The sequence below is a fragment of the Scatophagus argus genome, chromosome 4 (assembly GCF_020382885.2).
Source record: "Scatophagus argus isolate fScaArg1 chromosome 4, fScaArg1.pri, whole genome shotgun sequence".
NCBI classification, from domain to species: domain Eukaryota; kingdom Metazoa; phylum Chordata; class Actinopteri; family Scatophagidae; genus Scatophagus; species Scatophagus argus.
In genome coordinates, this window is record NC_058496.1 from 7,537,017 (window position 1) to 7,549,549 (window position 12,533).

At 42.0% G+C, this 12,533-nt stretch overlaps 1 protein-coding gene across 1 annotated transcript; it reads left to right on the plus strand.

Moving 5' to 3' along the window:
* The first annotated feature begins 450 nt into the window (after window positions 1-450).
* si:dkey-98f17.5 (uncharacterized protein LOC569123 homolog) lies at window positions 451-11,918 on the plus strand. The gene is made up of 12 exons (XM_046387318.1): window positions 451-622; window positions 1,695-1,806; window positions 3,958-4,051; window positions 4,824-4,878; window positions 7,814-7,954; window positions 8,037-8,197; window positions 8,285-8,383; window positions 9,024-9,169; window positions 9,342-9,513; window positions 9,621-9,733; window positions 10,267-10,354; window positions 10,678-11,918. The coding sequence occupies exons 1-12, from the start codon at window positions 511-513 to the stop codon at window positions 10,729-10,731; spliced, it is 1,347 nt and encodes a 448-aa protein (XP_046243274.1). The 5' UTR covers window positions 451-510; the 3' UTR covers window positions 10,732-11,918.
* The last annotated feature ends 615 nt before the right edge of the window (window positions 11,919-12,533 follow it).

The window sequence follows — 12,533 nt, forward strand, 5'->3', positions numbered from 1 at the left end:
TGTAACAAAATGTAGTGGTATACGACACAGCACACCAGCAATGAGAAAGTCTAGAATAGAAGAACAAAGTCTCAAACAAATCATTTAATACTGCAAAAAGTATTTAATAATACTAGTTATGTAAATTATGAACTGAATGTAAACCACAGAAGAAAACAGATTCAAACATCCAAAAGGGGAGTCAGATTTGGAAGGAGTTTAGTATAACATGAAACATACTTTGACATTTTGCTACCAGATTTCGTCCAAATGAATACTGAATGATGTAACTACAAATATTTGTTCATTATGCTTGACGACAAATCTATTTGAATTATTTAATTTAAATCCACCTCCTGGAACAGCAGACTCCAGCCTTTATGTTAAGGTTTTTTTTGCCCCGGTGTCGTGTTAGAATTGTCCCGCAAGGGGGCGCTTCATCCGCGCAGGAGCGTCTTTGTGCAACCCTGAAACTCTTCCCCAGGTGGTTTAGGAAACAGTAGAGAAGAGACTGGTGGCCCTGAGTTCACAATGTCGGGTAGGAAGCCCCGGTCTGTGGCAAACCCTCTGGAGTCTGCTATCACCACACCGAGTGAGAGGATCCTGAAGGAATGTCACAGTTTGTATGTCGACAGCGAAAACGGTAAATAATCAGTAAACTGGATTAATAAGAGTCACAATCCGAGTTGGGACCGCAGAGCCGAAACAAGCACGCACAGATCGTGCTGTTATGTAATTCGGCGGTTTAGTTGCACTCAGTTTTGAAGTTTGTGGTGAACTTTGAGCTGAAACTCTGCTGGTTTAAATGCGTGTCGTGGGTGTTGGTCTGCATCAGCTGTCTGTCAGTGTCAAACTCATGACATTGAAGCCTGGCGGCGTGGCTCCTCGGCGGCCGCGCAGGGCAGCGCCGACATCTGGGTCTGTCACCACCCCCTGCAATGCACTGCTGCAGGGTCAACTGCAGTCAGCAGCGGAGGTTTGGGATGAGCACCCACCCAAGACAAACGTCCTCCTGCTTTTGTGGTTTCTCCAGCAGGGGGATGTTTGGAGAAGTTTGGTGCCTTCAGTCCTGTCGCACTGTGTGGTTCAGCTGATCACTCTGAGCCTCCTTGATGATGTTACTGTATTATATTAGTTCATCCTGGTGTAACGGAAGTGCATCAGTGTTAAACACACAAAAACATTTTTGCTTTCACTCCTGAGATCCTCAACTTTCAGGTGGGGTTTATCAGTTTCCTGGAAGGAATAAATGATTTGTTTGTTTCAGGGTTACAACAATTTAATTACTGACTGATCAGCTGATGAATTAATTGATTTCTAGTCTATTAAATGCCCCACAATAGTGAAAATAGCTACTTTCTCTCCTCTCAGAGACAAAGGTGATGTCTTCAAATCTCCTTTCCTATGAGTTTTTTGTTGTTATCTCTTTGGACACCACAAGTGAGATCTTTTCAGCTTTACTGGACCAAACCGATTACTGTTTTTTGTTTTTTTTTGAACCATGCACCTGTTAACCATCCAGATGGTATGGCCTACTGTTTGATTGTTTGTTTTTTTACTTAAAATGACAAAGTATTGGAGTTTTTATGCCGTTTTGTTCCTGAATTTGTATTTTATTTCACAGCAGATTTTTAAGCATTACGTTGCGATGATGTCACTTTAATTGATGCTTACCTGCTTATCTGCTTACTGTGTGTGTGTGTGTGTGTTTGCAGGCCTGGTGAAGATTGCCAGCAGCCTTGGAGTTCGGCTCCTGCCTCCCAGAAAGAAGATCATTGTGATGATACTGGGTAACCACTCTGCGGGGAAGAGCTCCTTCATTAACTGGTAATACATCTGATTGTTAATACAGCACAGTACAGCTGACCCAGGCTGCCTGACAGTCACATGCTTCGCACCGTGTGTGAATGAGAGTTTGGTAACAAGTGCGAAATATCATCACTATCATCATCATCATCATCATCATCATCACCACCACCACCACATGACTTTTAAAAAGTGCTTTGTAGTTTGAATTAAATGCAGCAGTTTTGCCACGGGATAAATGTGCATTTGAAGGATTCATAAAATTGACAGGAGAAAGGTCTGCTGTTGTTGTTATTTCTAATGAAGAGTTGAACGTTTTCACAGAAGCTTTTTGCAGACCAGTCTATAGAAAATAAAAAGGGGAGAAAATTATTACTTTCCTGGTTCAGTTCCTTTAATTATACTTTTATTCAGTTCCAATGATTCCCAATTCTGGGCTGTTTAGATAAAATCCTAAAATGTTTCCATAATCATACATATTGTGATATAGTACACTGTTTTAGAAGTCATAAATATCCATTTATAGGTAAAATAACTTGATGAAATTATCTAATAACCAGTGAAATCACTGACACTTCATCACTTTAATCCTGATGTCCATAAAGTCCTAATGTTCTGTAAATCCAGTGTTTCCAGATAATCTCATTGATTGTTGATTAATGGCAACAGTGCTGCAGTGGCCCAGTGCAACCAAAGAATTACTGGGAGGTGGATAACTACTCTGTTACAAACAGCACAGCAGCTGATTTTATATGGTCATATGGTCACAATGATTCTTTTCTTTGTCAGTTAACCTTGTGATTATTTTCTCATTTTATGGTATAAATAAGCAGCAGATGTTCACTTTTGAGACGACGCAAGCAGCAAATTTAAATAACGAGTCACTTCCCAAATCTTTTAACATTTAAATGACTCACTGATGAAGTATTTTGGCTCTACTTACATACTACTACTTATAAACCGCTCCGTCCTGGTGTTGTTCGAGGGAAGGGTTTCCCTGAGTTAGTTCAGCAGTGTGTTTTGAACGACCTCCACACGAGGAGCTCGGCTGTCGGTCATGCTGACAGTTACTGATCTCACCACCGCGAGGCTGTGGGCGTTTTTAACATCAAGTTGTTGACGTGCAGTTTGTGTTTAAGGGTGAGAGTAAGCAGACGAGTTGGACTGTCTGAACTTGTTGATGTACTGTCATGTTATTTTCCAGAGCTGCTGTTTCGTTAGTTTAAGCAATAACTTGACTGTTTGTTTTTATTTTTTTTCTGTTGCAGCATTTGTTTGTAGGGGAAATGATGGGATTCTCCTGGAGAGAAAGCACTAGTTTGCATTATTATGATTGTTGTCAAAAAAAGGTTGAGATGTTGAGAAACAGAGTGTGGTGATTTGCTTATCCTTTTTGACATATGCTCAATTGAAAACAGCATAAATACAATACGTTTAATGTTTTACCCCATCAACTTCACCACCTTTTTGTAAATCTGTAAATCTTCTCGCAAATCTTATTTTGAATTTGATGCCAGCAAGACATTTCAGACAAGCTGGGACGGGGGCAACACATGTTGTGCACGTGACTTGTGATCACCACATGGGCTCATCAGATGGTTGCAAATGATTGTATTCTGTCTATATTTACATTTTACTCAGCATCCCAACTTCTTTGGAGTCAGGGTTGCATTTGACATTGAGGTGTTTATTATCAAGCTTCCTGACATGTTTTTCCACGGCTGGTCCACCTACAGTCGGTCCTCTAACATATGAACTGGCCTTTATTGGTGTTAGTGGTGAAATTATTAAATAATCACTTGATTAGTTGATAGATCGGCAACAATTTGACGGCAAAATGAATGAATTGCTTTAGACATTTGTCAAGGAAATTTTATATTATTGCTGCTTTATTTTTATTGTAAGCTGAATATCTTTGGTTTTTGGACTGCTGGTCAGATAAGATAAGGAAACAGATGCTCTTCCATGGAGTCCGCCATGTTTCCACAGATATCAAACACCAGCTTCAGAAAGGGCCTTTTGTGTTTTCAGTGGCCACCGTTTGTTGGCCTGCAAAGGGATGGCGAGGCGAGGCGAGGGGCAGTCTGCAGCGTCACCGCTCGATGCCAGCAAATCTGACACGCTGGACCTTTAAAAGACAAACAACATGATGCCTTTTGGCTTTCATTTCAGGTATGCTGAAGAGCACATACAGAAAACAGGCGTCGCCATTGAAACGCAGGGGTTCACCTTCATCACAAGTGGTCGCAAAAGAGAGTCACTGACGGTAAGAACAGCATGAAGACAGCCAACGTTTCCAGCACTGATGAAGCAGGACTTGATGTTCAGTTTCTGTAAGGGCTGATGAAAAGCCCAGAAACAGAAGAGCTGCTGAATGCTTGAAAAGAGAACCACGATAACTTATGGCTCCTCCAGCTGTGTGTGGCCTGCTTCATTTGAATGCTTCTCTAATTTATTTTCAGATCTTGCCAGCGTTTCATATCCACGCTCAGTTTCCCTCTCAGTTTTGTGAAAGGGGGATTTTTTTGAATGTTTGACTTCAGTAATGGGAACTGAGGTTGATGAAGGGATATGTTCGATGAATGGAGGGCACTCCCTCAGTCAGTGGTGATTTCTCATTCAGTATGCTGCTCCAATGAGAGGCTCTGTTGTACACACACACACATACACACACACACACACACAAACACACACACACACACACAGAGGCATCTTTGCAGCACATAAACAGGCTCAGGAGACACCTGCCTCTCTTTCCCCTCTCATCCTTTTCCTCTGCCGCTCTGTTCATTTCCTGCCGTGATGAAGGTGAGGAAGATGAATAATATATTTGCAGTGCTGGACTGCTGAGTGGAAGGATTATCTCCTATGTTCAGGAAAAAGCTAAAAGCGAGCACACTGAGCTGCAGCACAGCAGCTGGTGTAAGACTCGAGTGTGACGTACCGAGGAGAGAGAGAGGACTCTGTTGTAGCAAACTGCAGATTCGTCTTCGTCTCATCAGGTTGTTTCTCATGTTGTCCTTTTGACTCTTTCACAGGGGAATGCAACTCTACACCTCTACCCTCACTTTCGACCAATCCTTGAGTTCAAAGGTGAGCCCTTCCTCCCTGTTTTAGCGTCAGCTACGCATGATGGTGCCCTATGTAAAGCGTTAACCACGTTTGCGCTGAAAATGTGGCAGTATTAAAACAGTGTGCCTCAATGCTGTACTTTTCTCTTACTGAAATTAAGTTCATGAATTAGTCATTATGTGCAGATTTGGTGTCTGTATGCAGATTTTCACTCTTTCTAATGTGATATGTCGCTAGAAGAGTTCACTACATGTTTTATGAACCCCTTCTGAGGATAATCACATGAAACGGGCGACTTTGCATCTCCCTGCCTTTGATAATGAAACCAGCATGAAATATATGATGATAAGATCAGCACCGCAGCCTCAATGCACAACAAATTCTCATTGACTTTGACTGTAAAGTAAAAAAAAAAAAAAAAATCAAATTAACATTTTGACCTTTGCAGTGTGTGCAACGAAGAAATGCATGCGACTGTCTCTTTTCTTACTGATGTTTATTCCTCTGCTGGTATCAAGATGAAGCATCAAGAGAGAGAGAGAACGAGTGTTAAAATAGGCTGGAACAACAGGCAGAAGCAGCATGAGGAAGAGTGACCAGGAGATGAATGTAACTATGAGCTGCAGACAGTAATCGCTTCCTTTGAGGTTTAGGATAATGCTCTGCTGTGTGTCCCGTGAACATTTCATACTGGAAACCATTAAAGTTGATCGAAGTTTATGTTGCAGATTCAGGTTCAGTAGCTGAATTCTGTAGCTTGGACAGAAATTCTGGCTGTATGTTATTTATACGTTTCTGATTATCACATGTCAGGCTCATCTTTTGTAGTCTGAGGTGCAGTTTAGGTGCTTCACCTTGATGACTCAACGCTGAGTCATAGCTTTGACGTATCAGATTTTCTTTTTAAATCACTCGTTTCCCCTCTTATTACATTGATGCTTTTGAGATTACCCTCACATCGAGCAAAGAGACGTAATTGCGTGCAGACGTGCAGAAAGTCTGGGTGTGCCTGCTGTCTGAGTGGGAGCATCAGTGTGGAGGGTGGGGGTGGGGGTAATGTATGTGTGTGCGTTGACAGCGAGCGTGCACACAGTGAGGGTTCACTGGGTGCGGACCGGATCGCTCACGGTATGGCGTGTGAGTCACACGCCCCATCGACAGCAGTGCAGTGGAGTCAGGAGGAGCTGCTGAGAAATGTCACAGCCATTCGAGACGGCACAGCCCAGACTCCAGCAGCAGCAACAGCTCTGCAGGCCTGCGGAGCCTCGCAGTACCAACGATCTGCTGCCGGAATACAAGCAGGCTTTTTGTTTGACCTCCATCGCCGCCTCTGGAAATACACTGTATCAGGCATTTGTTTACCTGTCACAGCGACTGAGGATGACTCATCAGAAAAGGCACCATATATCCTTATGTGGGAGTAGCTGCTGATTATACAGTTTGGTCTCCTCTGGGATGTGCTCGGAGACACTTCTTAATGTTGTTTTAAACTTACATAGAGGATGTTTAACTCTGTCTTTTGTCAAGAGTTTTGACGACATGCTGCATGAGAATTAGTCACAGGTCAAAAGACTTGCTGTTGTTACACCACAGAGACAGGCCGTGTTGTTCATTTGTGTCCTTTAGATATATTTGCACTGCCTCTGGTTTTACCTGTTTGGTTCAACAAGTTATTTTTTAGTCTCCTAGTCAATGCAGCATTATAGCAGCCTGAACAGGATCTCCAGTGTAGGCTTCTCAGTTACAGTCACTTGAGGAACTTAGCACCCATCGGCGAGTATCACCCTCATTTCCTTGAGGAAATCCTGTCTCACAGGAGTTTCTTCAGCTGGAGGGGATAAATATGTCTTTATCAGAGCTATTTTATTCATTTATTTTCAAACGGACATGCATAATTGCAAGTCTTCTCTCTTTAGTAGTGCAAAATTGCATGCATGTGTCTGTTTGGAACAATCCTGACTAAGTGAAGCATAAAGCAGCAGATCTAACTTGTAGCTGCTTGGCAGTATTTGCACATCTGTGTAATGTTTTCCCGTCACCTTTGGAGCAACGACAATTGCGATGCTGTGGAAATGGATGTTAGGACGTGCAATACGAGGCAGATACATAGATGCTGTGGCCATGCTGATGTAAGAGAAACATGAGGGAATGCTAATGTGTCACAGTAGCAGTGGCCCTGCTCGCTGCAGCACAAGGATGTGATTTGTGCTGGCTGGTAACACCTGCCTCTTCCTATGAAACAGCCTCAGTGTTATCCATGGACTGTGTGTGTGGATGTGGGTGGGGTTTATCTAGTCAGTTGTGGGGGTATGTCTAAATAGTGATCCTGTTCTTTTGCTCAGAGTCGGGGGTTTGAGGGGGAGGGCTGGTTGTGTTGGAGTATCGTAGCCTCACAGTGCGTTGCCTCACAGTCGTTCTTCACTGGCTAGCTTTATGTCCCACGCCCCATGCTAAAGCTGCCAGTTGAAGAGCTGTTGTGTGTAACCATGACAACCAGACCGCTCCGCAGAGGGGACGGTGAGAAAAATCCTGTCAAATGTTTTTCATGTGTTGAAAGTTTTATCTGTGAGGGTGTGGCCATGTGTCTTTGAGTTAAGCCGGACTTCACTGATGCCTCTTCTCCGACGTGTTGATGCACCTAAACGGCTGACATACTTATCTTTATCGACATCACCCTGTGCGTTTTGTCCACTTCATTTACAAATGCAAACTACTTGCAAATGCAAGCTTGCAAGCACAGAAAGTTGACAGCGTTCTTGATCTTTAATGCCACTGGCCTCCCTCAGGTGTTCCAAGTATCGACTGCACTGCGGCTTCCAGCAGCACCATAATAATGTAGTCGTTAGAGGCGACGGCTTCCTGTGGGGACTCAGTGTATTTTATTTATTATCCTTGTTACTATGAATCTGTCCTGGAGGAAGCACCTGTACACACACACAGTGTTTTTATATTCCAGGTGTGATGGACTATCTGTCTGCTGAGATCTCCACCTCCAAGCAGAAGAAGTTCAGTCTGGTGACATTTGTGGACACACCAGGTTTGGTGGACGGGGACATGGTCTACCCTTTTGATGTCAACAGCGCCATCACCTGGTTGGGTATGTCTTTGCAGCTTTGCAGTTTAACTGTCAACTCTTAAGCTGTTGTGTCCCTAATGGATTTTTATTTTTGTTTGTGCAGGAGAACAGGCCGATCTGATATTTGTGTTCTTCGACCCAATGGGTCAGGCGCTCTGCAAACGCACACTCAACATTGTGGAGAAGCTGAGTGAGAAATGCGGAGACAAGCTGTTGTTCTACCTCAGCAAGGCCGATGAAGCTGGGAGTGAAACCGACAGACAGGTAAGTTAATATTTAACTTTTTTAAATCCCAACAGTTCAATCTAAAACCAAGAAAACAAAAAGACTTATAAATGTTTGTTTCTGCAGAGGGTGATGATGCAGATAGTCCAGGAACTTTGTCGCCGTCCAGGTCTCAACAAATGTGGTTTTGAGATGCCGACAATATACATCCCCAACCCACAGAAGGTTAGACTGTTTGCTTTCTGTATGTTCCTGTGACGGTTAAAACTCAAAGCATAAGAGTTTTGTCCTGAATCTCAGCCTGTTAACTGGCCATCAGTTTCACAAGGTGAAAACAACAACAACCTTCACCAGAATGCAGCAGTTTCCGGTGTTTCATTTAACATATCCAGGTCTGGTCTTTAGTTTGGATTTAAAGCTCTCACCTATCCAGTCACTGATTATACTTGAATGTAAATTTTCCACTCCAGATTCCTTGGTGGGTCTTGGTGGCTGGAACAGGACGATTTATTTTGCAACACGATGACCAGGAGAGTTATCCAGGGGCTAGGGGTTGTAAACCATGGCCTTTGATCAGCCACCTTTGACAGCGGCAGCCCCAGTCCTGACTTATTGCTGCGCCATTTTGTGATTTACAACCACAGAGCTCTACTCCGCGTGGCAGATTTGTGAATCCCTCCCGACATCCAATTTATTTTCGCTGAGCAAGTGCGACCTCACTTCCTGCTGCACATGGCTGTCAGTCAAAACACCCTCAGGATTTGTTGTGCAAGTTTTCAGACCGTCCCTCTTTGAGATGCGCAGCTGTACATGTTTGTACTGTTATTCCAGAATTGATCTGCTTACGGGCCTTTGTCTTGTTTAGCCAAGCCGCTGTGTGAACCAGATCGATGGGGTGTGTCAGACCATCGAGAAGACCATCAACCAGGCCGTGCAGAAGACTTTGGATCAGCTGGAGAAAGATTCTGACCTCATTTGTTCCACCATCAGCAGCAGACTGGAGAAGGACAGGTTTGCATGTGTTTTATTGCTAAAGCTTATTAACCCGGTTGCAAAATCAACAGTGGTATCTTTAAATGGAAGATTAAATACATCATGTGTATACGATATAGATATGAGTTGCCACTTATACCCACAACAGAAAATATGATATTAAAACCAGATTTCCTCCGCGTGTATGCAGGACTGATGCGACTTACAACAAAAGCGTCCGTCTTCACTCATTCTTGTGTGGGGCTCTGGGTGTTGTCCTTCCCACCTTCTTAATCCTCAGTTTTATTGCTAACACCTTCTCCAAAGAGCAGCTGGATGAGCTGTTGGGTGAAGGACCAGCTCGGTTTGTCTCCGTCTTGACCGTAAGTCCCGAGAGTCACGGATTATTAGAATTTTACCCCAGATTTTACTAATTTTTCTCAAAAGTGTGCTTGTTTCTTTGAGTGTCTTTTCAACTTGTGTTTCACAGGGAATCGTGATGTATTTATGGGACTGGATACCAGAAGATGGACAAGTTGTGTTTGTGATCCTTTTCGGAGCTTTTTGCTACCTCCTGCTTTTACTAGCCAAATATTTTGCACGGTAAGTGTTACAAGTACAACACAAGCATGTACACGCACGCAGAGCTGAAACAGTCCACTGGTTCATCAATTAGTCAATGGACAAAACATTAATCTGCAGCCATTTGAAAAATCGCTTTGTTTTTAAAGTCATTACTTCAGACAAAAAGTCCAAAACTCACTGGTTCCACCTTCTCAGTTATAAAGATTTTTTTGCTTCTCTGTTTTAAATCAGTGAGACTCTGACTCTAATTGGATTTTAGGAGTTTAAGAAGGATGGCCTATTCACTGTTTTCTGATTTGGATAGTATTTGATAGCATAATCATTAACAAAAATAACTGTAAATTGCAACCTTACACAAACACAAACGTGCCTATTCTGTCCATATGGATACCAGGTTACATGCACAACCTTAACTTCTGACAGAAATATCGAAATTAAGTAGAACTTTTTCTGTTTTGTCAAAGAGGCTGTTTGTTTTCATGTATATACACACACACTCAGACAGGAAGTGATTATTGAAATTCTGAGAGTTGTGATTTCTCCATTCTCAGCCAAGGTAATAAGACTCTGACAAAGAAGGAGAAGCGGACGATGGCAGAGTACCACGATTACATCCAGGAAATCGTCAAATCTAAGAAGGTTAGATTACTGTTTCATTCCATTATGTCATGTCTAATATAGAAGTTAAAGCTGCAGGAATAATATGCGTAATTGCTACGTATAATGTGCAAGAAAAATGCTGAAAAAAATTATTACCTGACTGTGCAGCTCTGGAGAGCATTTTAGTGTCTTTCAATTCATTGTTTCGGATTTATGGCTCACTGAGCTGCTCGTTGGCAGTTAAAACTAATATGTGAAGGGGCCGTTTCCATGAAAATCTAGTAGGTTCCAATGCGCATTTTCATTTCTCAAATCTGAAACATCCCAGCTGTGAATCTCACACAGTTAATTTTACTCCCCAGGCGAAATTGTACGAATGGTACCTCCAGCAGTGTGCAGCAGAATATGACTTCTGACCGCTGCGCTTCATTCGCCGCTTAAATCAGCTGGACTTTCCAAACAGATGATCATCCACCACGCGATCAGGGGTTTTCTCTTCTCAGTCAGGTTTGTGTGTGACCTCTAACGCAGCAGAGACCACTGCCAGCATTAATCATCTCAAGATTAAAGACAATTTAAGAAGTGCCTTTGCTAGTCAGTGCAGAAGACTGTGATTGTAGTGATTTGATGAAAGCAACTTTCATAATGTGAATCTTTTTTTTTTCTGTGTTTACAAGTGGAATTCTTTGGTAGTAACTTGCAGCTGCTTTTTGCCAGCAAATATTTTTTTACAATGTCTTCTTGTAGTCACAGTCCTCAAGCCTCACTGCACTCTCCTGAAGTCTGTTATGTTGTCTATAAGATACCAGCATGTCCTGCACTTGAGTTTGCATTCTGACCGTTTGCAATAATACAATAACCAATGCTGTGATAAGACTCGGGCATTACAGTTGGACATTTTCTCAAACACTTTCACATTAATACGAGCTGCAGTCTGTCTCTAGCCTCCAAAGAGTCTCTGTCCTACACTTAGACGGTTGTTTTGTTGTGTGATTTGTACAGCCAAACGATGTGCTTGTGTAAAAATGAATATAATGTGATCGTATTAGCGTAAACCACAGTCAAAATCTCTGATTTTGGTACTGTAATACAACAGTATAATAAAACTGGTAAGCAGTGAAGTCTGTCTGTCACATCCACTAGTTGTTAATGAGCACTGAACCCTCTGTGTTGTCCACAGAATTTAATTTTATGACTACATTGACACGTTCTGCCTTCACTCCAGTGTTTATAGACATATTTATTAGTCTTTGGGGTGCTTTTTTTTACCCAAAAAATGTAGAAAGACCTCGACGGGCTGTTTGCAATATTATTGTGAACACTTAGTTGTATTGTGTGAGTGTGTTAGATGCCTTCCAGCTACCCTCTTCATTAGGGAAAATCTTTGTGTTGTAGGATATTCTGTTTGTTTCATGTGAATTTAGCTCTTCTGTGTAATTTTTTTTTCCAAAAAAGTGTTTTTATTGTAATGAAACAGAGACTGAACAGATTTTTTTTTTTTTTAGTGCTCTCAACTTAGATAAGGAAATCAGTCATAAAGCTGCAAACTATGCTCTGTCACTGCTGCAAAAACAAAAACTATTAAACATTTTCTACTGACCTCTACTCTGTCTACTTCTGTTAATAAAGTCAAGAATGCACACACAAAGAACAGGTGGAGTAAGACGGAGAAGGAAACGGAGTAAAACGCAGTGAGTAGTTACTGTTGGAAGACTTTTATTTCAAAGTTTAGTTATAAAAATGCCGTTCCAGGCTTTGCTGTAGCAACGACAATGTTTTGTTTTTTTGTTTGTTTTTTTTTTTTTAAACGCTGCGTGTCAAGGCTCAAGTATTTTGAGATCATCAACACACCTGGATGTAATCAAACATCCACTTTATACCCCTGTTTAAACTTACTGTAAGCCATTATGAATGAAAATGAGAGAAGTGGCACAATTACAATAACTGTGTGTGTGTGTGGGGGGGACAGTAAGACCAGGACCAGTAAGACCAGGCCCCAAACCTCAGTTCCCTGAGTTAGTAACAAATAATGGAGATGCACGCTATCAAAAATAGCCTAAGCTTCTGTAGGATTCGTCTAAAGGGGTGATATTTGTTTGTTAGAAAATACATGAATCTATTGTGCAAGCACTACTGTGTGATCAAAGTCTGATTAGAATTTGATTTGTGCAATCTACTAGCAAGGCAACCAGTACAAAGAGGTATGTTGTAATCCTAG